Source organism: Vicia villosa, unplaced genomic scaffold (assembly GCF_029867415.1).
Source record: "Vicia villosa cultivar HV-30 ecotype Madison, WI unplaced genomic scaffold, Vvil1.0 ctg.000888F_1_1, whole genome shotgun sequence".
In the NCBI taxonomy this organism is placed as follows: Eukaryota; Viridiplantae; Streptophyta; class Magnoliopsida; order Fabales; family Fabaceae; genus Vicia; species Vicia villosa.
In genome coordinates, this window is record NW_026705399.1 from 252,674 (window position 1) to 279,214 (window position 26,541).

General features: G+C 33.9%; 2 protein-coding genes across 2 annotated transcripts; both read right to left on the reverse strand.

The window, feature by feature from the left end:
- Positions 1–1,995: 1,995 nt before the first annotated feature.
- LOC131631955 (benzaldehyde dehydrogenase, mitochondrial-like) lies at positions 1,996–5,262 on the reverse strand. The gene is made up of 11 exons (XM_058902719.1): positions 5,085–5,262; positions 4,863–4,988; positions 4,629–4,771; positions 4,333–4,486; positions 3,912–4,141; positions 3,690–3,779; positions 3,207–3,380; positions 2,980–3,117; positions 2,732–2,869; positions 2,563–2,624; positions 1,996–2,472 (listed from the first exon to the last, which is right to left on the reverse strand). Exons 1-11 carry the CDS (start codon positions 5,152–5,154, stop codon positions 2,199–2,201), a joined length of 1,599 nt encoding a protein of 532 aa, XP_058758702.1. The 5' UTR covers positions 5,155–5,262; the 3' UTR covers positions 1,996–2,198.
- Positions 5,263–24,260: 18,998 nt separating this feature from the next.
- On the reverse strand, positions 24,261–25,667 carry LOC131631944 (uncharacterized). The gene has a single exon (XM_058902704.1). It carries the CDS (start codon positions 25,665–25,667, stop codon positions 24,261–24,263), a length of 1,407 nt encoding a protein of 468 aa, XP_058758687.1.
- Between the last annotated feature and the right edge of the window lie 874 nt (positions 25,668–26,541).

Genomic DNA, 26,541 nt, shown 5'->3' on the forward strand with positions numbered 1-26,541 from the left:
TCGTATATATAATATTAGTATTTTATGTTGATATGTCGCTTATTTTATTTGGGTTATATTTTATTTATAATAAGCGTTTTCGTTTAATTAAAAATATGGCACTAAGCGTTGTTTAGAAAAACATAAAAAAAACACAATTTCTGCATATTTCGGAAGTGCACTTCCGAAAACCCCCAAAAATGTGAAAAAAGTGTTTTCGGAAGTGCATCTCCGAAAATATCCCCCATTTGGCGTTTTCGGAAGTGCATTTCCGAAGTCTGGAAAAGTCTATAAAAAAAATACTTCGGAGATACAACTCCGAAGCAGGGACAACTTGAGAATTTCGCTGGGGTCACCCCCATAGGGGGGTCAATAAAGAAATTCTTTATATATAGTATCAAATGCAATGAGAAAGCCATCAAGCCCATTTTACTGACATGTTTTGCCTAAGCATGCAAGGTGTTGGTCATTTGCATGCTTCATACATTACTAATGTAACATTAGCCGAGTTTCCACCACCCTTGGCTTTTAGGAAATTCTATTGTGCGTATTACTTAGCCTTGAATAACATGTCCACAGGAGTGGTTGAATCTAGAAGTGTCAATTTAAGGGGCCAATTAATTTGGGCCCTAGCCACTATAATAAGAGGGCCTAAAATAATTTTAAAATAGTAAACCCTCAAATACATAGTGTCCAATGTTAGAAGGCCCTAAAATTTGAAAGAGGGCTATAAGGCCCCAAATAAAATAAAAAACTTAATTTTAAAAAATAGAATAAAATCAAAAAAATAAATAACTTTTAAGTAAAAAAATTTAAAAATATGTTTAAAATTTTCAAAAAACAAACAACTTGTTTAATTAGTTTTTTTTTAAAAAATTAACAAAAAATAAATTTAAAAATATGTTTAAAATTTTCAAAAAACAAACAACTTGTTTAATTAGTTTTTTTTTAAAAAAATTAACAAAAAATAAATTAAAAATTATGTTAAAAAATTTCAAAAATAAAAAAAAAGTTTTTCCAAAAAAAACTTTAAAAATAAAAAATATATTTGAATATATAAAAAACAATATATATATATATATATATATATATATATATATATATATATATATATATATATATATATATATATATATATATATATATATATATATATATATATTTTGTTTTTTATATAACAAAATCCAATATACTAAAGTAGCCATGTTTTATTATCCCACATGACAGAATAGAAGGAAACATATCGCAGTGGACAAGAAATTCATTAAATTTTCAAAATTGATTTACATTCCTCCATACATAATGTTCTAAACTTAATTAAAAAAGCTCATAGTTTAAAGTAGAAATCCATTAAATTTTTAAAATTGATTTACATTCCTCCATACATAATGTTCTAAGAGGTTTGCTAAGTTTACACAAAATGTTAACACTACACCGTATATTATACGGTTTATTAGTTTTTTTTATATTTTATTGTCACCTAAAAACATGTGCATATGTATATAATTGTATCTAACCCTCACATAAATTCATACGGTGTAGAAAGTTGATGTAAGCTTTAGTGTTATAGCATTTCTCATGTTCTAAACATAATTAAAAAAAGTTCATAGTTCAAAGTAGCTTAACTTGTCTATAGTCTAGTGACCTTGTCAAGGCAATAACCTGATCCTTTTAGATAGAGAAGTTATAGATTTCACTATTTGTTTTATATGACAAGGACATACAAGGACATGCATCGTTGAAGGCAGCTTATGACAATGCAGTGTGTGGTATGCTCTATATAACAAGTAAATTGAAGTCAATGTGGGTTTTGAGAATAAAATAAGACCCCCTCAATAGGCCCAAAAAAAAAGAAATTTGTAAAGGGCCTAAAGTTTTAGACCCTAAAATAAATTTTAATAATTGGAGGTTCAATATATTAGGGCTTTAATGGGGTCAAATTATTAGGACTTTTAGTTATAGGACTTATTTGACAGCTTTAGTTGGATCCCTTACGAGTGCCACAACAAAAAGATATACAAGAACAATCAAACCTTATCTTATTAAGAGGGACCGGCTCAACGTTTTAAAATAAAGAAGAGATTATGATACAACTAACTATATAAATTATTCAAGCATTCCATAAAACATAAAAACATCAAATGACTGGATGACAAGTACACAAAGATTTTATCATCATTATCATTGCCTCTGATTTATTGATCTTATATTCATAATCCTCAAAGCCATGCTGGATTCTTCAAGGGAGTAACAACTGCTTTCACTTGCAAGTAGTTCTTAAGACTATACTCTCCTTTTTCTCTGCCTTGTCCACTCATCTTATACCCACCAAAAGGAATTGTAGCATCAAATACATCATAGCAATTCACCCAAACTGATCCAACTCTCAATGCTCTTGTCAAAGTATTAGCAGTGTCTATGTTCTTCGTGAAGACCCCTGCCGCAAGGCCAAAACGCGTGTTATTTGCTCTTTGAATCACCTCATCAATGTCCCTGTGAACAATCAACAATAAAATTAGTCACTAGTAACAAAGAAGCACGTAGAAATAACGTTTCCGGAAAAATTAGACTAATTGCTCTCACTTGAATTTCAATATGGTTTGCACAGGACCGAAAATCTCATCCTTTGCAATCAGCATTTCGTCCTGGTGGTTGTTAACCGCAGAGTTAAAAACATTAGGAGCTGTATTTGCATAATTCTTTGCAAAGATGGGAATTTAAAAAATACACACACGCGCGCACAAACACACACCTGAACGTTTGAGAAGACAGTTGGTTGTATATAGAAGCCCTTGTTGCCAATCTTTTCTCCTCCAGTTTCCAGTGTAGCGCCATTTTCAACACCGGAGTTAATATACTTGAGTATTTTCTCGAATTGTTTTGAATCAATCTGATTATTTGTATCATAACTAGTTTTTCATTATAATATTCAGATATTTCAGAATACTAATGCATCAAGGTTTAACACGACGATTTATCTCAAATGCTATGCAATTTTACCTGAGGACCTTGTTCTACTCCAGCCTTGAATGGATCTCCAACAACGCGTTTCAAAGCGCGGGCCTTTGCTTTCGCAACAAACTCATCATACACACTTTCATGTACAAACGTTCGAGAGCCAGCACAGCAACATTGTCCCTGAATGTCACAAAGAATACCAATCAATGTTTCAGAATTACACAAAAGGGATAATTGTTTGACAACAAGAACTCTATGCTTGTAGTTACCTGGTTGAAGAACAAGGCGAAGTGTGCTAACTCGACAGCCTGATCTACATCAGCATCTTCACATACAATAAAGGGAGACTTTCCACCAAGCTCCAAAGTTGCGGCCTTCAAATTGCTTTTAGCAGCTAGTTCAAGGATGATTTTTCCAGTAACAGTTGAACCTGTAAAAGCGATCTGCAAGAGACTCAATAATTCCACTATGAATACAAAGGTAACTTATTTTTAAGAAGAAACTAAAAAATTATCAGGACCATCTACGTGCAAGACATGCTACTGCACAGGGTTCAAAATTTGTCACGGTTAAACCATAATTAAATAGAGGCTCATAAAATTTGTCACATAGGTAAATAAAGCATCTATTTATTTTGTCATTGAACTGTGACAAATATACAAAGTGCCCTCTGAAAAATTGAGATGGTTCTGAAAATCATTACAAATTGTCAATTTATTCCTAAACAAAGTGCCCTCCAAATGTATTGTTACCTTATCCACATCCATATGACTAGCAATAGCGGCACCCGCTGTTGGACCAAAGCCAGATACTATATTCAAAACACCTGGAGGAAGTCCAGCCTGCCAGAAATATTACAAATTAGCAACAAAGCATATAAGCCACTCGTTCTGTTCATTTTCAATCGTCAATTTTTAGGAATAAATTGTTTCTAGTTATCTGTCATTTTCAAGATTGGTGAATGTATTAGTTACCTCATGAAATAGTTTTGCTGCATACAAAGCAGACAGTGGTGTCTGCTCAGATGTTTTTAGAACAATAGTGTTGCCACATGCCAATGCCGGTCCAACCTTCCAACCAAACATGAGAAGAGGAAAATTCCATGGAATGATCTGACCAGCAACACCAATTGGTTCATGCAATGTATGCACCTGATGTGGCCCATCAGCTGGAACTGTGAGACCATGAATCTTGTCTGCCCAACCTGAGGAAAGATTCAGAAATACAAGTGTTAGTTAGTATACTTTCCCAAAAACAAAGAGAGAAGCACTTTTGTGAAAATGGATTCCCTGCAGTCAATCAGATATCTGCATTCACTCAATCTCGGGCGCAACATCAATGTTTCCTTACAACCCTAGTATAAAATCTTGTACTAAAATAACACATTTCACATACCAGCATAATACCGAATTAAGCGTGTCAGCATTGGAACTTCAATTTCCGCAGACTGTTCATATGGCTTCCCATTATCCCAAGTCTCAAGTGTTGCAAGCTCATGATTATGCTTTTCAAGCAAATCCGCAGCCCGTAACAATATCCTTTGCCTTTCCTATAAAATCATAACAAAAGAAAAAAATTAGTGAAACACTGACACAGACACGGATACCAGACACATATACCAGACATGGACATGTTGGACAGTGGATACTGATAGAACACAAGACACAAAAAAAGTAAAAAAGATGCAATACATAGGCTGTCATCTTAGGCCATGGTCCATGATCAAATGCTTTGCGAGCAGCCGCAACAGCGCGATCAACATCTTCATGTTGACCTTCAGAAACATGAGCAATCACTTGGCCTGTTCTTGGATCCAACGTTGGAAATGTTTTACCTAATGATGATGACACAGAATTCCACAAAAGCATTAAATATATATACAAACAAACACTAATCAAGATTAACACCAAAAAGAAAATACAAACCAGAAGCAGAATCTACAAATTTTCCATCAATTAAAAGCTGAGTATGATCAACTTGAAACGTAGGTTTGATCGGTTCTTCGATGGAAGAAGCATCGGTGCTGTATTTAGAGACTCTAGCACTCAAACCTGAGAAGTTTATTATTATTTCAGCACATAACAGATAAACTAATAATAGTGAATAAAAATTGAAAAAATAACCAGAGAATAATGAACAACTTCTACCTCGAGAGAACAATGAAGAAGAAGAAACTGATCTAGAGATGAACCTTGAGATCCTCATGGAAGAAGCCATTATTGTAGGTACTGTTTTTAATTTTTTTTTTCACTATTTATTCAATTTATAAAATTCCATTGACTCATTATTTATAGACAAAATGCATGAACAATACATGCATTGAACCTTAGGAACAAAAAATGTTTATGCAGTAATTGTGGAATTCGGTTACCTAAATTGTATAATTTGATTTGGATCATCACATGACGTGTTAAAGCTTATTTTTCCTTATTAGTATACATTTTGGATAAGTTCTAGCAATAATTTAGAAAATTTCCTTTTTAAAATATAGATTTAATATTTCATTTGATAAAATATTTAAATTTATTTAGTTTTTATAGAATATAATTTTAACTTTTATTTCCTATAATTTTTTTTAGTATTATTTTAGAATTAAAATAAATTGACACCTCGGTATAGTAAAAAGTATAAATTGATAATTGGTAATATACTTAATTTATACTGTTTTTTTAAGTATAATTATCATTACATTATTCACTGTGATAATATAACTAATTTATAAATGTGTTAAATATTTGTATTTTCTAAAATAATAATACGAAACAATATCCTTGTAGTGTAGTGTTGTCAAAAAAAAAATTAGGAATGTTGTGAGGTTAGCGCAAGCTCACACAAGAGTGGTGAGATGTTTTGTATATGGTGTTTTTAGAGAAAATTAAATGTCATCTTCTCAACTTCAGGGTTGGGTCTGGATCTTAGATTCCAAGGAAGTAATGCCCACCCACAACAGCGTGAGAAGCTGACACTTACCTCACTTATTATTTTGGAGAACATGACTTATCTGTTTGACTTCCTTTCCCATACTAGGGACACATCACTCCCACATTTCATAAAAAGGCGAGTGATATAGAAAATGGGCGCCATAACCAAATGATGGATATACGTTCTAATAAATGGGTGGTTAGGAAACTGGTAGGGATGATATATTGTGTTGCTCCCCTTTGAGAACTTTCTACGTCGCTTCTTGTGGACTTTTTACTAATATGTTGATACATAGTCCTTTAAGCATTAGGGATTAGAAAGGGAGAAGTGATTAAGCCTAATCCCCTATTCTCATTTGGACTAGTCCCTCAAGCATACTCGAGGCGTGTCCCTCGGTCATATCTGGGGCAAGTCCCTCAGGATTATCTAGGGTGAGTCTCTCATTCGTATCTGGAGCGCGTTTCTTAGGCATGGCCTAGGGTAGACTTCCATATATCAATGAGATGAATTCTCAAACGCCAGCTTAGCGAAATCCCCAAACGCCAGTTAAGGTGAAACGCACACGCAACATTAAATGTGATCAATGATGATTTAGTCTCGGAAAGCCAACCTGGTCTTAATCTCTCACACGTAACAGAAACATGAAGAACCTTTTATGAATGCTAGGGAACCTAGGAAGAGACCCTTGATTACCCATAGTCATTAAACCATTATAAAATGGGTTCAACCCTAACTACAAATTAATGGAGCTAGATATGTTCGGTAGTTGCAAGAACTCTACTAGTTCCAATCGCAATAAGAGCAGTGGTAGCGATAGTGACTCCTTTTTCCCTTCTATTCTCTTATGAAGCAAGAAGCTAATAGTTGTCTCTAATCCTGAGCACAAGGGCATCAAGGATTTCAAGACCTATTACATCAGTGAGAGGAAGGGATAACCTCCTTTCCGAAATATGCCAACCTCTCCTCTTCAGGTGATAAGTAAAAGGTTCTCTTGGAAGCGTGTTATATGGTAAGATGAATAATATGGATGCTTTGGACAATTTTCCCAACCCCTATTTCTACCTAATTCTCCCCGTTGTTCCCGACCTAGGGGTCTTAGTCTCCTTCTCCTCATTTGAGGCAGAAGTTCTAAAGGTGATTAACATTGCCTCGTCCTAGATCCCACCTAATGGCTAGAGCTTGATTCGGGAATTTGGAATCATATACTAGCGGTTGAAGGTCCATCCTACCATATGAATGTTCTTCTACTTTTTTTTGGAACCAAGAAGAGCATTAGAGGTAGATCGGTGACGTTAAATGCCTTGAGCTACCTGCTTGGAAGATCCATGTTCAAACCATACTTCAATCTTTAACAAAATTGGAAAGATGAGTTTATGAGTGTTAGAAGGTGAGATAGCACATTTACGGTCACAACTGGGACAGACGGAACCCTTGCTTTCCTCTAGCCTGGACAAATAATCTAGAGGAGATCACTAAGAAAGACGTTGACTACCTCACACCTGATGGGAGGAGTTTGTTTAGCTTTTGGATGAATTCAAGATCATGAGTTTTTGTACCATGAGGTTCTTAGAGTAGGGGATGAGAGTAACATAAACAAATATATAAGTTTAATATTGTAATGAACTTTATTTGGAATTTTCTGCTGGTCAGGTTACTTATACTTATAATTCCTCTTTTTATAGAGAAACTGTACAAAATACCTTTGACCGAAATGAAGAAGCGTATGGACAAGAGAAAAGTTGAGCGCCCAAGAATAAATAGCCCCTAGAGTTTTCTAGACGACTTGATGATGAAAGGGACCAAGAGACAAGCTTATGGAAACGTGCCCCATGATCTTCAAACCCCTAAAATTCAAAAAAAGAAAATAGGGTTGGTGAGCATTTGTCACCTGCAAGGAACGATCCACCTCCTCAATCCTCCATGTGGAATGATCCCACACTTGACGCCATAAAATTTTGTAGCACCATCCTTCCTTTCAATAAATATTTACCAAAAGACTATAAGGCAATTGGTAACAAGGCGCCTCATAAGTTTCATGATCTAAAGGAGAACTACTTACTGAGGGTCTTGCCAATGGAACGAACTAATCGGGAAAAACATGCCTAGATTGAGAACTAGTTAAAGTCGAAGCTCGCTTTCTCCCAAAGGAATTACACCAAAGATCAAGCGATAATGAAGACCTTAAAGAAATAGAAGAAGGTATTGGTAGCCAAACATGACGAGGCGAAGTCTGTAGCGGTGAAAAATTGAGACCGAGGCCATTGGATTGTCCCAGCTCGTATTTTAGTGAAAGTCGCCACCGCGCTTTATTGTTTTCAAAGGAAATAGGAAAATAACGAAATAAAACCCAAAGAATTTTCTAAATCAAAACTAATAAAATAAACAGAGATCTTAGGTTCAGGGTTTGGTTATGCAAGGGGAAGGTATTAGCACCCCTCACATCTGTAGTACTCTACAAGAACCTCTTTGAAAATATATATTATTGTTTTATTGTTATTGTTTTTGTTTTGTGAAATAGAGCGGGATGGTGAGAAAAGAATTTTAAAAGTGTGCTCGGTAAGACATCACATCTTGTGCCTACATACCCCATTTGTGCAATAGGCAAGTCATAGCATTTGTAGTTCCCCTTATAAGGAAAATAAAGAGCCAAAGTGGCAAAAATCTTTTTGGGTGTTGAGCTTTAACAATACACAACAGGTTTTTAAAATGCTAAGCTTTAACAATACTAAGCAAGTTTTAAAAGGAGCTAAACTTTAACAATACAAGGCAAGGATAATTTACAAGAGTGGTGATTGAGTTTTAACAATACAAAACCAAGTTGATTTAAAAAAATGGTTGAGTTTTAACAATACAAAACCAGGTTTTAAAACAGGGGGAAAGTGCTAAGCTTTAACAATACATAGCACAAAGTAAAAGAGAAGGGAAAGAGGGTGAGTACTTGACAACAATACTATCTCATTCCTCTGGATTAGTAATAACAATGAGAAATCATACATTTCAAGTAAGCATTAAGGGTAAGCATCTCAAGTGGTGGGTTAGACATGGTGTGTGTATCATTGATACAATCAAAGTGAGTTAAGGATATCAAATGTATACAAATAAACTCAAGTATAAAAGTCTTATGAATAAAAGGGACGACATACCTCAAAGTCAATTATATCATGTATGTATGAATATGATGTAATGATCAAATGAATGAATATCTCATGTATGTGGGGTTAATCAACAATGTATATATATTAAGGGCAAAAGTATATAACAAAGGTATATATCACATGTATATGGATTAATCAAATATGTACACAAATAAATAACAAGGTATAATCATGGCAACAAGTCAATATTATCATGGTGTTGCATCAAGAATCAAAGGAAAAATCAATGGATCAAAATATTAGGGTTTTAGTATTTTTACCCTAAACTTCTTTACGTAGAAGCAACTAAATCCTAGGTGAAAATTAATGGAGATCATGTTATTGTCCTCCAAGGAGGCTAAACTCAAACCTAAGGGAATCACACAAGTTTAATTAAAACATTTGGTAAAGAAAACATTTGAATTTTTTTTTTGATTAAAAGACCTTTTAAAAGGTATAAAAGATACTATTTTGATTTAATTAAAAGATGATTAAATAAATAATATTTTTAGATTTTTAAAGTATATTCATAAAATATATAACATAAGTGAAGAGTGTATAAAAAATAAAGCAAAAATAAATTAGCTTGATAGGTTGAATAAATAATCAAAGTTGTAAGAAAAAAAATAAAACTACTGATAAAAAATTAGCTTTTGCAGCCAGGGGGACTTGAACGCACACCCTTCTCTTTACAAGCAAACCCTAGACCACTAGGCCACGCGCATATGGTGATCATGAGGTGCCTTCAGTGTTTATCCTTGACCAGCGGTACTACACTCTCATCCATTAAATAAACGCTTCCAAATATATATAATATAAATAATGTCCAAAATTCAAATTTCAGACTTCATCTTCAACCTTGAGAAACCATGATTTTTCAAAAAAAGATTTCCTTCAAAACTCAACCATTTTCAAAACTTTAAACATGAAAGTTTCTCAGTTTTTCAAGACGAATCCAACCATATATCTTTCATTCATTTATTTAAATTGCAGTGTTCTAGTTTTCCAGAAAACTACATAAACCCTAAATTTTCAAAATCAAATTAATTGATGTACACTAACAATAAATAACTAATTGAGGATTAATGATCCTCACATCATGCTAAACAAGATAGAATCGAGAATTACTCAAAATGATACTCTTAACATGAAGTTCAAAGTTAGGTTTACTTACCTCTGAAGTGAGAACCGAAAGTTGCGTTAAAGCACTTATGGCTCTGTTGTGATGATTTGGATAGCTTTAGTGGACTCCTAGGAAGCTTTTGCAATGCCTACTTTGGATTGAAAGTGCCTCAATTCCTGGACAACTCGAGTTGTAGAGATGAACAAGTGTGATATTGAGATGTTAATGGAGGTGTTTCAGTTGAGGTTTGATGCTTACAAAAGATTCTATATGCTATATGGGATGTGTATGAATGATTAATTTGCAAAGAACTTGCAAGGAGAAGGAAATTTGAAGAAATGGTCTGTGAGCTTGCAACAATGGAGTTTTGGAGCAAATTCTGGTGTGTTGAGTTCTGAGGCTTGGTTCTTTATTTATAAAGGTTCCATATGGCTTACATAACTTGCAGAAATCAATCTCAATTCATTTGGAAGACTGGTTTGATCAATTGGTTTTTACAAGTTTCAAAAAATATGGATTGCTTCTTGGTGAAGAAAGGAGTGAATCAAGGAATGTGCCATGTGTAACACCTCATTTCTACACGGCGAATATTATAAATATTAGAGTTATAAAATCCCAACATCCAAACAGAATGCTACATTTTACTTCTTAAAACAACGGCAATTATCGCATGCAAAAAGATACATAACACTATTAACTCGGATGAACGGAACACGACATAATTAGTCTTCAAAAACAACTTTTAATTAAGCAGTGGAATTCATCATAATTCAACTCAAAAACATCATAGCATCTTAATCCAACATAGTTAGTTTCAAGCTGTAAAAATACTTCAACGGACAATTTAAAAATCCAACAACAATATAAATAGCAAAAACAATTAGTGTTCATCCCCCGAGTGTTACGTATCAGAGCGACAACACCGAATCGAACGGCCAAAGGTAATTAACCTTCATTTTTTATTATCTGCACATTACCAACATAGGGGTAACATTCAAACATAAGGGGTGAGAAATCATAATCAATAATCAAAGACAAATACTGCAAGGTAGGATATCAACACATAATACATTCTACATAATCTCAATCACAATGTATCAATTACACTCTCGTGCCCAACACACCAATCAATCACAACTCAATAATTATAATTCAACAAATATACACATGACTCGTTATGTAACGCAATTTGTCTATGCAACTTTATGCATATGCATGTGGTACCATACCATCAAAAATTTGTTCACTCAAGAATCGGGTTCACCCTACTCGAACCCCTAATCCACCCTGCTCGGATTTGGTACAGGTCACCAATCCACACTGCTCAGATCACAACTCGTCTTTTTCATCAACAACAACGACATCATGAATGCATGTCAAAACACATCAATGCAACAACAAAATAAGATTTAAAGTCTCCTCCCGACAATAAACAACATGCATTGACCCACGATAATAGTTCACCCTACTTGAACTATTATCCCATAACACAACAGCAACTTTAATATCATTCAACATCACATACTCATCATCAGTCAACCACCATAACAATATACTTATAAAATCAACAAGTATTCAATTAGAAAGCATAATAATCAGGCACAACACTATCATTTTCCTATACACAACCATCTCTCATCAAAATTAATAAAATCAACAAAAATAATTTTAATCCTTTAAATCACTCCAAGCAACCCTTAACACTACCCAACAGTAGCCAACAATCTCGAAAACTCAAAAGAATCGAAAATAACATTTTTATAAATTCAAAACATCTCAACAAAATATTTTCATTAATTTATTCTATATTATTAACTTGTAAAAAGTTATAACAATATATAATTATAATTCGACTGAGTTTCCAAGAAACTATAAACAACTCTACAATAATCCCTACAGCTCTAAAGTGTCCAAAAATACTCTACTGACAACTCCTACATATAAGGGTAACTCTTATGAACCTAATTGGCTAATGATATGACTCAAGTAATAATAAAACAACTCTAAAGGGTCAAATACCTTCAATTTTAATATTTCTAACGCATCAGATTTAACTCTAAACATCTCGGAAGTAACTCTGACAGCCATATTGACAACTCTAACAACTCTATTGACAACCCTAACAACTCTATTGACAATTCTATCGGACTTGAGAATAACTTAAATTGGTCAAATAATTTAAATATTCATCTCTCACTCCAAATTTCCAAGATTATTATACTGATAATGCTAAATTATTATTATTATTATTATTATTATTATTATTATTATTATTATTATTATTATTATTATTATTATTATTATTATTATTATTATTATTATTATTATTATTATTATTATTATTATTATTATTATTATTATTATTATTAAATATACTAAAGAATAATTATATACTAGTGAACCTGCAACATGATTTTCGATTAACTTATTTTTGCCGCTACAATATACGTTTCATTGGTTTCCAATTAACTTATATTTTGCGGCTACGGTATACATTTCATTGGTAGATTCTATAGCTGTCAAAATGGGCCGAAGCCCATGGGCCAGCCCATTTAGCCCGAAAAATTTTAGGGCCTGGACCTCATTTTTCGAGCCCATTTACATCCGGGCCTTTTTTAGCCCAGCCCTAAAAAGCCCTAAAAAATATGGGCCGGCCCGTATGGGCCATGGGTAGCCCACTGGCCCAAAAAAAATTAAATATTTTTAATATAATTAAATTTATCCTTTCCTAATTATAATTATTATAAAAATTTATAACATTTTCTTGTTATAATTATCATAAAATTATAACTGTCATGAATATTTATAACTTAAAATTTGTTGGAACAAGTTATTTAATTATTTGTGCTACATTATATAATTTGTGATGTATTTTGGATAGTTTAAATTAAGTTAATGTGTTATTTTACATTTTAATTATTAACTTATATGGAGTATTTAGAAATTATAATTTTGGATATAAAATTTAATATATATATATATATATATATATATATATATATATATATATATATATATATATATATATATATATATATATATATATATATATATATATATATATATATATATATATATATATATATATATATATATATATATATATATATATATATATATATATATATATATATATATATATATATATATATATATATATATATATATATATAATGTATTCTTGCATGCAATGATATGGTTACTTACAAAAATAAGGAGAAAATTTTAATTTTTTATAGAAATGGGCCCGTTTAGGGCCGAAGCCCATTTAGGGTCGGGTAGCCCGCAGCCCAGACATGGCCGGGCCGGGGTAGTAAAATTAGAGCCCATTTAAAAATGGGTTTTTTGGGCCCGGCCCTAAAAAGCCCGAAGCCCATATGGGCCGGGTAGCCCATATTGACAGCTCTAGTAGATTCTATCAATTTGCTCCCTACCCACCACTTTATTATGTCTATCAAAAGAGCATTGGCGCTACAGGATTCAGATGGAAAAGAGAAACAACATGTGTATTAATGATGCAATATATATTGATGAGAGTGTAGCACTACAGTACACTCAAATATATAACGACAATACTAATAACGAAGCAGCATATAATGAAAAGTGACGCTATTGAAAAAGTACCGTCTTACAAATATCGGTACCAAATTATATGCATCAAATTATACAAAATTAACCCCACTAAAATCATCAAAACATCAATTTCTCATATAACACATAATTATCAATATCATCACACAATATTAACAAATATCAACAGGTTCAAGAAAACAACAATACAATACAAAAGCACTCAATAATCACATTAAAAAGGTTTTAGGATAAACCTTTTGGCCACAATCATACGATCAAAATAAGAATAAAAACATATAATTCATCAAAATCATCATCCCTATTGGAGGTTAAGGACTCATCTACCCTACCTGTCATGCATATGCCCTTTTTATTAAAAGTTATTCTCCCCTTACCTCAAAATCGATCGTACCTCACTCTCTTTCTTAGATCGCTTCCCTTAGGGTTTTCTGCAACTTTCTCTTTTTTCCAAATTCTACGTACTGATGATAAAAAAAACTATAACTCTAGGTTATACTCCTAATTATATACTTAGGGTAAATATAGTAATAATTATAATTTCTCCCCTCATTTACTAACACTTTTACTGCTTTCCCTCCTCTATTTCTCATAAATCACGATTTGACTTAATAGAGCTTCTATTTTACACTTAATCAAGTAAAAAACTATTATTTTAATTATTAAAATAAACTCTAATAATTTTAATTAGACTCTACTAGCCTCTAGTTATCCTTTACACCCTCATCTCGGGTTCATACACACTCATTGTCAATATTAATCTAATTATCACAACTAATAATTAAATTAAAATACACATAAACCATAATTAATCAAATAAAATTATAATTTAAATATCGAAGTGTTACACCATGCTTTGTTGAGATTAGGGGACTAATTCTAAGGTTTAAATGGAGCAATATCCAAGAAAAATCAGTTTAGCAAACTTTAATCAAGAGTGATTGAGAAAAGTTGATCTTTATCAAAATGGCTAAGTGGCTTTTTGCAATTTCATTCACAAATGGTATAATGCAATGTACAATATCTCAAATTTTTGCGTAACTCATGAAGTATTTGTGTAAGTATCAGATTATGGAGAGATTTAGAGGTTATATAGGCTGCAAAAGAGATTTGTAGAGGTATGGCTTTGGTTTGGACTTGATTATGAACATGAAGATGGACCTCTAATGCAATTCCATGGTGCCTTCTTTTTAAATTCGAATCTCCCAGCTCACACATGCTATGAATGAGTTTTTGGACTTTTTGGAAAGTTGAGGTTGCATACTTCAACTTCCTTGCTGGTTGTTTGAAGAGATTCATCTTGGATCATAGGAAAAAATGGACATAAACTTTGGAGAAAAATTTGTCTTAACACTTAGAAAAAATTCTAAGTGTTTGACAACTTTGAAGTCCTAACTTGATCACTCCATAACTTTGAATCCTTCATTTTTTGGGAACTCATCCTCAAGGACAAAGCTATTGTATGAACTTTTCTCTTCAATTCAATCTTTGGAGCATAAAAAATGGTGACTTGATGAAGAAGTTACAAGCTTTCAAATTTGAGCACTTGAACATGTAAAATCTTCATAACTTAGAAAAAATTCCGTAAACCCTAATTTTGACTTTAAAGACTTTTGATTGGTTTTCTTGATTAAATTGGATCAAATGACTTCAATAATCATATTTTCATGATCCTTGATATTAGAAGTCCATAGTTGACCAAAATTCCCAAAAGTCAAAGGCAAACCTTGAACAGTTGACTTTTGCCAGTTGAATTGCATTCTTCCCAATACCAATTTAATCAAGTTCTTCTAATAAATGAATAATATGATTGGGTTATAATGAAGTAATTTTGATCCCTGAATCATTTTTTAAGCCATAAGACCATGCTTTGACCAAAAGTCAACTTCCTCTAAGAATTATGTCAAAACCTTAATTGGTGTACCGGATGAATTTGAAAGTTGTTGATCTTGATTTGAAGCATTCTTGAGCTTGAATGTTGATGATGGGAAACACTTGAGCATATGAGAAGCTTAAGACCCCTTTGATAATCTCAAAACCCTAATTTACTGAGCCTTCTTGATCAGTCACCTATCTTGTGAAACAAGCAAATAAGCAAACACATTTTTTTTTGTATATTTTGAAGTTAGCAAATGATCCATGAATGATTTTATATGAGATGAATGATGATAATGTTGATTGTAACACACCATTTAAATATCTAGTCATTTGTGTTTTAATTATAATTATTGATTGGGTTGTAATAAGGCTACGGGCACTAGTAAGAGGGTATACTATGAGTTAAGGGGTTAGCTAATTATTAAGGTAGTGTTGCTCCCTAAAGGGTTAAATAAGTTTTTGGTCCCTATAAATATTGCAGTTTTATTTTTAGTCCTTCCTTAGTTTTGGCAATGGTTTTAATTGGTTTTGGCAACGGTTTTTTTTGTAAAAACTGTTGCCTAAAGGCAGGAAGGACTAAAAATGAAAACTGCAATATTTATAGGGACCAAAAACTTATTTAACCCATAATAAAATAATAGTAAGGGGATACTAATAGTGAATAATATAAGTTATTATTATTCTTGTTATTATTATTATTCATATTATTATTAGTATTATTGGGATAAATAACTAAATATTAGAATAATAAGGAATTAGAGAAAAAAGGGAGAGAAGAGAAAAGTTAGAATTTATTCTACGTGAAAAGAGAAAGAGGAGTGCTAGGGAAAGGAAGAGAGAAGCAACTATTTTCACTATTTCCGAGGGATCAAAGCTTGGAATTGAGGTAAGGGGGAGAATGAGTTCTTTTAATGGTGATTGAACATGAGAGGATAGTGAGGGTTCCTTCCCCTCTTAGGATTTTGGTATTTTATATGAATTCTAAAATTGTCTGTATGTTTGTGTGATTGTTGGATAAATTCCATTATTGTGTTAAGTGGGTGTGATGAATTGTGGTTGAATTTCAATTGTATGTTGTTCCTATTGATATGATGGAATTGATGTTGTGTAAGTGCAAAGCATGATGAATTGGATATATGAATGATTATATAATTGTTGTGTGTTAATAGGAAAATAGACCGGTAATTGAAATTGTGTTTTGTTTTGATAAAATCGGGGTTTTGGGACATGTCGGGACTAAAAGCGTACTTGGTAAATATGTAGAAAACTCCTTCTGATTCAGTAGTAACCGTTTACCAGTTTTGAGGTAACCGATTACCTCATTAAAATTTAACATTTTTGGAGTCAAGTAACTGGTTACTTGAAATGAATTAACCGGTTACCACATAAGCTTTTTTGCGTGGGTTGGCTACTGTAATGGGTAGTAACTGGTTATCAATTTTGAGGTAACCCATTATCACTGAGTTAAAACAAATATTTTTAAAACTTTAAAAATTCGTATATTGAGTTGTGTGTGTCAGAGTGACACGCCGTACAAACCATTAGAAAGCTGATTTAACGTACTTTCCTCTAAAATTATTTTCATGTCAGATTTCCAACGCTTCGACACATTTGTGGGTGTTATCGTATTCTGTGAACTTCGACGAGTATGTGAATTGGGTACGAAATTGACTCGTACAAACATGTGATGAACTTGTGATATTTAATTGATGTTTTTGCGATTATTTTGTGGTGAATTGTGACAACTTGAATTGTATGATTTTCTTGTGTCTTGGAGTAATTCAGAAGGAGAATTACGGTGATCAGGAGGATCATGGTGTGCATAATATTATTATGCTTGTGTTTGTGATGTGTCATGCATTCATATCATTATGTGGAGATCAGTCTAGGTGGAAATCCATGATGGGTTCCTAGTCTCTTCCAGACTCTCAGGATAGAGTCATGTTGAGATAAGTCATAGTTCAGGGGAACGCTTAAGACTTATCCAGATTCCAACGGTAATCAGGTTTAATATATTTGAACCGTATTGTTTGTGTTAGTACCGCATGCATAGTGTCGTGATGGATGAATCACTTTGCATAAATGATTGAATTGTGCATAGTGAATGTGTGGAATGTTGTTATGTGATATAAGTGTGTATGTTATTTGCTGTGTTGTTTTGTGAATACTACTCCTTAGCATGTGATATTCACCAATAATTATTTGAATCAAATTCTAACCCTTTTTCTGTTGTTGTATTTGTGCTTCTTCGGAAGTACAGATAATCCAGGTACTTGAGTAAGTAGGGAGTTTGTGTTGTTCGGTCGAGTCTTAGAAGTCGCTCTGATACGTAACACGAGGAAACATGGGATTATTTTACTTGTGTTGTTTTGTTTTTTTCATTGTTACGTATCTTGTTTTGTTGGATTTGTGTTAAACCATGGGTTGGTGGCGTTTATTTAGTTTAGGCCATGGAGCCATTGAAATAATTTAACTTTGAACTTCCCCTAGTTGATTAAATTACTGAGCAATAAAAGATGAAGTGACTTAATACTTCATGATGTTTTACGGGATGTGACATTCCTACTTGTGTAACTCTGATTATTTCGTGAAAATTTATTTTTGTTAATTATAATTGAGTAATGGGGAAGCAGGGTGTTACAATTGGTATCGAGCAGGTCGGCCTTTCTGGCCAAGTAGTCAAGTCAATCTTGTCTGACAGTGGTGTCATATCCCAAAATTTACCCTATTTATTTTAATATAGTGACTTTTTTTTTATAAGAGGCGTGTACAAAAAATGGGGGCGCTAATGGGCTTAACATTGTAATTGTTAAAGCCCATTCTTAAGAATCATATAATTCAAAGGTGGGAGTTTATTTTCTTTAGAAAATTATATTAGGTTTTAAGCCCATTAGAGTTAATTAAAAAAATAGAAACCATGACCTTACCTTTTCAAATTAAAACAAACTAATTTCCTAAATCTAATCAATTTGAATAATAAATATTAATTAAAAAAAAGTGTCAAAATTTAGTATCAAAGGGGCGCTTATTATCCTTATTTTTAGGCTAGTTTTTTTTGTTTTATTTTTATGATAATAAACCAACATAAAAAATATAAATTAGGATGACTTTTTCTACTATAAAAATTAGCATTAGTATTGTGATATTATTTTAAGTAATTACATTAATTATTATTAAACAAATAATATTATAATTGTTTTAATCTCTTCAACGGTTCAACCTCTATTTATCAAGTTCAAATATGGTTATTATTAATTAACAATTGTATTTATCAAGTTCAAATATGGTTATTATTAATTAACAATTGTATTAATATCTAATTGCACTATAATTATATTATATTATTAACCATTTTATACTACAGTTACGGTAAAAAAAAATGCTTTATACAAATCCAACTTTTTTATCATATATCAATAATATTTTTTTATTAAAAATTATTATTATTTATATTATTATTGGTTATTATTATAATTTTAACTTAGTTAATATAATATAGGTTTATATATATTCTTTTAATTAACATTTAGGAATAATTGACTAAGTCAACTAACCCTTCCTTCTTCAACCTCTAAGAACGGCGGCCACCATCACCAACACAAACCCTAAATTACAACGCTAACTTCAACTCTTTTTTCCCGTTAACTTCAACTCTTTTTTGCAACATTAAATGGTTTGCGTGTTTGTCTCATCTTTTGTTTTCTAACAAGGATTTGCATGTGGATAGCTTCTTCAATCAATCTTGGGAATTGCGCTTTTGGAGTGTTGTAGCCGTTTTACTAATGATTATGTCTTTAACGGCTTTATTTTGAATCAGACTTCGTGATCTTCTGATCAGCCATGCATTTCAGCTTCTGTTGTAGATATATTCTTTCGTGATCTTCTATTCATCTTTGTATTTCAAGTTCTGTTGTAGGTATATTCGCAGCGGTTTGGTGCAGTATTAGAAGTTTCCTTGAAGACTTGAGTATCTCTTGCATTTATCCAGCTTTACATTTATTCCAAGTTCTGATTGTGCTGGTACTGGTACATCTTCTGAAATCAGAAATATATAATTAAAGTACCATGTTTGCTTCTACAAAATTTATTTGTTTGTTATCATTAAAACACTAAAAATATGATTAGAACCAAACTATGTTCTAACAGAAGGGTGCCGATTTTTTCAGTTCCCAAAACCTTCTTAGGAGTGACTTCCTTAATCATCACTTCAGCCACCTTCTTAGGAACTTCTTCAGTCAGCTCCAATTCTTTCAAACTGGCTGAAGAACCCTCACCTTCTACCTCCTCTTCATCTGATCCTCCTCATCATCAGCTTCCTTATTCTCTGAATTCTCCTCCACCTCCTCGTCCACAGAGTTTGCATTTTCTTCTTCCTCTTCCTCTGAAGAGTCATAAACAGTCAAGTCATAAGTCTTCTACCCTTCTTTTTCAGTCTCTCCATCTTTCTTCTTTTTGTTCACCTTCACCTCTTTAATCACTCCACTCATTCCAGCCTTATTAACTTCTTCCTCCTCAGCCAAGGGAAGGGATTTCTCCCTTTTAGGTGCTTCTGCATGAATCTCTTTGTGATCCTTGGCTGCTTGTTTAATCAACTCATCAAGGTCCTCATCATCCTCAACTTCATCATTGGTTTTCTTCGGTATCATTTCTTTCTTACCTTTCTTCTTCAGCTTCTCAGGAAAGATACCCTGAGACATGATTGATGCTGACCCACTTGGCTCCTTCAGCTTCTTCACCTCTTTAGCCTTATTCCCTTTTGTTTTCTCACTCTCCTCAGTGATTATCTTATTTTCCTCTTCTCCGTCCATCCCCAATATGTGATCTGGGAATGGAGGAGCTTCTTCAGCTGAGTCTTGAAGGGTTTTCCCCTGACTAAACAAGTCTTGATGTAATTTCCTCATGATGTGATCACTTATGAATAATCAAATTCCACAACTGATTATCATTATTGGAACATCCTTAATGCTAAATGCTGACTTGCAAATAAAATTGTTCCTTCAATATGGTAATTCTAATGCAATGTCCATGCAAGTTTTGGAATCAAAATTTGTTATTGAGACAACATTGTGATGTACAGTGAATGGATCAATGGTCAGAACACAATGTTGGTCTATAAAATCAAAGTGTGAAAATGGTAATGCAAGAACATGATATACTTGAAGATGGTTAGAAAGTATCTTTGATAGCAATTTAACATAATTTTGATGTAGTATTTAAATAAAATTTGCTTCAATTTGGTTTTTTAAGGGTTGTAATGTGGCTTTGTTCACAACTTTTTTTGAATAAAAGAATTATAAACAGGGGTGTTTAAAATCGAACCAGCCCAATAGAAATTCTCTAACCGAACCAAACCAAATCGAAACTGCAAAAAATCGCATTTGGGTCGGATATGTTTGGACAATTTTTTAACAATTATTTGAATTGTTGTATAAGATTAATGAGGGTAAAGGAAAAATAATCAATCCCATATTTTATAATAAACTCTTATGTATACCACAACAATTTTGATATACACCTGTAGTGAAATGTAATTTTTTAAAGCATTTTGATTTTGGTTGCAGCTAGGTATTGAACCCATGACCCTACATTTATGACAACAGTTGTTTAAACTAATCGTTGTGATAGGTAGCACGCTACATATATAGTTTATCACAACGGACGCGCAATCGTAATGGAAATCATCGTACATACAATCACATCTTACCTCACAATGGTTGGTCAGTCGTTGTGGTAAGACTTCTTCAACCATTGTGGTATCACTTTTCCGTAGTAGTGAACATTGTTCCACATACTTTTGCGGCGACAGTGTTGTGTTCGGCTAATCGAGCATATTTTGATTCGGCCATGGATTTTACGAGATCGATTGATTGTTTAAATAAGAATGAAATTGATCGTTGCTAAATTACGGTTGGAAAATAGTGATTACTCACAAAGATTCGAGGGAATTAGATGTCGATTCTCACAAACAGTGTCAATGATGTGCTATGGAACTAGGAGTAAGGAACAAGATCGAAGCAAGATCTTTTGATGCCGTGGTGAATTTTCCATTACAATGGAATAAGATGGACATGCAAGGTTAACATTTTAACACATAACTTAGTGAAGTATTATATAGAAGCAATTTAGAGTGAAAATGAAAAAGATAACTAAAATTTGCATTTATTGAGCTTATATGTGGTGAGCAGTGAAAACTACCCCTATTTAACCCGACACATTTTGTGAATTGTCGTTAAATAAAATGAGATGGTGGGAAAGAGATCAATTTTTTTTTGAAACAGCAAAGCAAAATGATATAAAAATGACAAGGCATGAGACATGCCATAATCCTTACAATAAAGAGATGTGGTATCAAGCTAAAACATCCCAGCCAAGAAGCCACTGAATTGCTACAAAACTTAAACAAGATAGTAACTAAGGAAACACCAAAACTAAACAGCAACAATACATCCTTGTCCCAAACACCACTTACTAGCAGACCACCCATAACAAAGAACATAAAACTTTAAAACTGCTACATAGAACCAAAAACAATGCTGATTCCAAAAAGCCTCGAACCGCACCGATCTAAATGATTGACAACAACCAGAAACTTCAACCACCAAAGCAGAGAGGAATGCTGCCAGTGGTGCTTTGCAATATATAGCAGAACCTGGGAAGACAGAAAATTAACAGGGCCACAACCGAAGCGGAACCGAAAAAACAGCTTAAAAATCTAGGCCGAGACAGGGCCTAGGATTAATCCTCCATTGAGCATAGTTTAGTTGTACATTCCCATCAATTGAAGACAACCATCTCCAAGAACACTCAATAATATCATCAATCAGCTTTACAATATCCACTTCTATGTTGCGGAAGATTTTGGCGTTCCTAGCTTTCCAAATGCTCCAAACACATGCATACCAAATCACACGAGCTTTCGACGATATTTCCTTATCTCCACCAATCAGACCTTCAAATTGGGTGAAATGAGCTATACTTTCTCTGTGGAGAGCTGTGCAGATCCGGAGCCACTTGCAAATGGATTGCCAAATACCTGAAAAGAAGGGACACTCGAAAAACAGATGAGATATCGATTCATCGGCGCTGCATTCCCGAATACAGCTAGTGGAATCTTGACCTATAACATTCCTTCTATGTAAGTTGTTCTTAGTAGGTAAACTATTATGAAACAACCTCCAGCCGAAACAAGAAATTTTTGATGGTATCGCTTTGTGCCAAATCTTATTCCACGTAAACGCTGTATGATTAGTCCTGGAAAATGTAAAATCCTTATAAATCTCTTTCACAGAAAAGTAACTAGAGTTTTCCCATTCCCCTATTTCTAAAGCACAGAGATTTCTCCACCAAATTGAGTCTTTTCCACTAGCTATCCCCCTCGAGACCTCTAAATCTCCATATTTATTCTTCAACGCCTTTAACCACAATCCGTGTCTTTCCGATTTAATTTTCCATTTCCACTTTCCTAATAGAGCCAGATTAAACAAATTCAATTTCCTAATACCCAACCCTCCCTCCTCTTGAGGATAACACACTTTCTCCCAATTGACCCAATTGATTTTTCTATCATTCTCGCTCCCACCCCATAAGAATTGTTTACATAAAGATTCTAATTTAGAAATAATACCTGTCGGAGCCTTGAAGAACGAGAGAAAGTAGACCGGAAGCGCATGAAGGACAGATTTGATAAGCACTACACGACCACCAAAAGACATGAACCGATTTCTCCATCTCAAAAGTCTGCCTCTAACCGCCTCTATAACTGGCTGCCATGTTGCATTTCTGTTCGGGATGGCGCCAATGGGAAGGCCTAAGTATTTGAACGGAACAGCTCCTTTTTGACAATTCAGAATATTTGCCGCCTCTTCAAGCCATATGTCGTTAATGTTTAAGCCTACAATCGAGCTCTTGTTGAAATTAACTTTTAGACCTGACATTGCTTCGAACAGCAATAAGTTTGCCTTGATAATCCTGATATTAGACCATCTTTTCTCCCCAATAATCAAAGTATCATCAGCATATTGCAGATGTGTGAATCGATCAGAACCTTTCTCGAATTTGAATCCTAGGAACTTGCCGCAATCAACCGCCTTTTTCATCAACATATTGAAGCCTTCCGCGACAATGAGGAATAAGAATGGAGACAACGGATCGCCTTGCCGTAATCCTCTTTCCATCCTAAACTCTTTAGACGGGCTGCCATTAATTAAAATAGACACCGCTGTAGATTTTAAGCATTCAGCTATCCAACGCCTCCATTTTTCGTGAAAACCCATCTTTGCCATCATACAGTCCAAATAACTCCATTCCACTGAATCATACGCCTTCTCGAAATCTACTTTGAACATAATCAATTCCTTTTTCTTTCTCCTCGCCTCATCCACAATCTCATTCGCAACTAGGATGCCATCAAGGATCTGCCTGCTAGATATGAAGGCTGACTGAGTTTCAGAGATTACTGATCCAATAACTTTCTTTAGTCTATTAGCAAGGACTTTGGATAGCACCTTGTAAATACAACCTATTAATGCTATCGGTCTATAATCTGAAATTTTCAAGGGGTTGCTCTTCTTAGGGATCAGCACAATGAACGAACTGTTCGCTCCTTTCACTATCCTACCGTGTTCATGAAATTCAGTCATAACCCTCAAGAAGTCTTGTTTTATTTCCTCCCAAAATTATTTCACGAACCCGAAGTTAACACCGTCTGGCCCTGGACTTTTGTCGTTGTCACATTCCCACACCGCTCTTCTGATTTCTTCTTCTGAAAATTCACGCACTAATTCTACGTTCTGAACGTCATCGATGTAGTTAGAGATTAAGTTCTCCGGAATTGCATAAGTTCCTCTACTTGCAAATTGGCGGCTGAAATGGTCGAAAATTTCCTCTTTAATATCCTTCACCTCCGTAACCCTTCTTCCGTTGACGTCAAGGCATAATATTTCATTGTCTTTTCTTCTCTTGTTAATGCAACTATGGAAATACTTAGAGTTTGCATCCCCTTCCTTCAACCATTTTGATCTAGCCTTTTGCCATTGGATGCTACAGTTGAGGTTAGATAATTTGTGAATTGTAGATGAGATCTCGCTCCTGGCTTGCAAATCTTCCACGGAATAGCCTGTGCTTTCTCCAAGGACCTCCAAACCGTTAAGTTTTTCCTTTTCTTCTTTAATTCTACCTTCCAAGTTTTGAAAGTGATTCTTATGCCATTCTTTAAGACGAACTTTGATCTTTTTAAACTTTTCCTTCAGAACATACATGCCCCACCCCTGCACCTTAATATCTCTCCAATTTTTAATGACAAAATCATGGTAACCTCGCATCTCCCTCCAACATTTTAGCATACGAAACGGCTTTGGCCCCCAATCGAGTGAAGATTCACATAACATGATAGGGCAGTGATCAGATAACCCTTTGTCCAGACACCACTGTGTGCAGCTCGGCCAAGTTCTATTCCACTTCTCTGATAATAAAAATCTGTCTAACCGGCTCATAACCGAACCCCCAGGTCTCTGCCAAGTGAAGCTTCTGCCTAGTATGGGAATATCAATCAGCTCCGCATCAGATATAAAATTATCAAATTCCTCTATCTCATTCATATTGTAAGTTTCATTTCCTCCTTTTCTTTCCGATATATCTCTGATAGCGTTGAAATCCCCCAATATGCAGATACTAACCTCCCTATTTCGATTAATTCTGTTGAGAAGATCAGACCACAGAGCTGATTTACTTCTTCTGTCACACGGTGCATATACGGTAACCAGGCTGACAACGTTACGCCCCATTCCCCATTCTCCTTCCAACCAAAGAGCATACTCTAAAACATGAGTGATCCTTATAGACAGAAAGTTTTTGTCCCAAATAGCCAAAATACCCCCGGACCTGCCATTCGATGGTTTGAACGCGAAGTCGAAATCATTAGAGCCCCATATAAATAGGCATAAATTCCTGTCTATATTTTCTAACTTTGTTTCTTGGATACAGATGAATGTAGGTCTCTGCCTACCTATCAAATTTTGCACTTCTTTCTTTTTAGCCAAACCCCCAAGACCTCTGATGTTATAACTGATTAATCTGATGGACATAATAAAAACATCATTTAGCAGCTCCTGACCCAGACGGCCCTGCGATAATTAATTGACCCCTACTCCCCTGCTCACCCCAACCTCCAGCTCTTGAACAATTTCTCCTTCTTCCCCCTTATGAATAAGACCGAAATCTTTACCTAAATCCCACACATCCTTTGCTATTTCTTTAGCCTCCCCATGAATTAATCTCCAATTTATTCTATCAGATTCATCTCCTAAGATGTCGAAATTAACAGAATCAGATGTCACACGGTGCATATACGGTAACCAGGCTGACAACGTTACGCCCCATTCCCCATTCTCCTTCCAACCAAAGAGCATACTCTAAAACATGAGTGATCCTTATAGACAGAAAGTTTTTGTCCCAAATAGCCAAAATACCCCCGGACCTGCCATTCGATGGTTTGAACGCGAAGTCGAAATCATTAGAGCCCCATATAAATAGGCATAAATTCCTGTCTATATTTTCTAACTTTGTTTCTTGGATACAGATGAATGTAGGTCTCTGCCTACCTATCAAATTTTGCACTTCTTTCTTTTTAGCCAAACCCCCAAGACCTCTGATGTTATAACTGATTAATCTGATGGACATAATAAAAACATCATTTAGCAGCTCCTGACCCAGACGGCCCTGCGATAATTAATTGACCCCTACTCCCCTGCTCACCCCAACCTCCAGCTCTTGAACAATATTGGCCTCATGTTTAAACATTTGTCCATTCATATAATTTAAATCTTTGTTGAGACATCATTTTCATAAATAAAATAAAATAGACTTAAATCTGAATTTTATTTCACAGATAAAATGATATGAAAGACAATTCTTTTTTATATATATATATATATATATATATATATATATATATATATA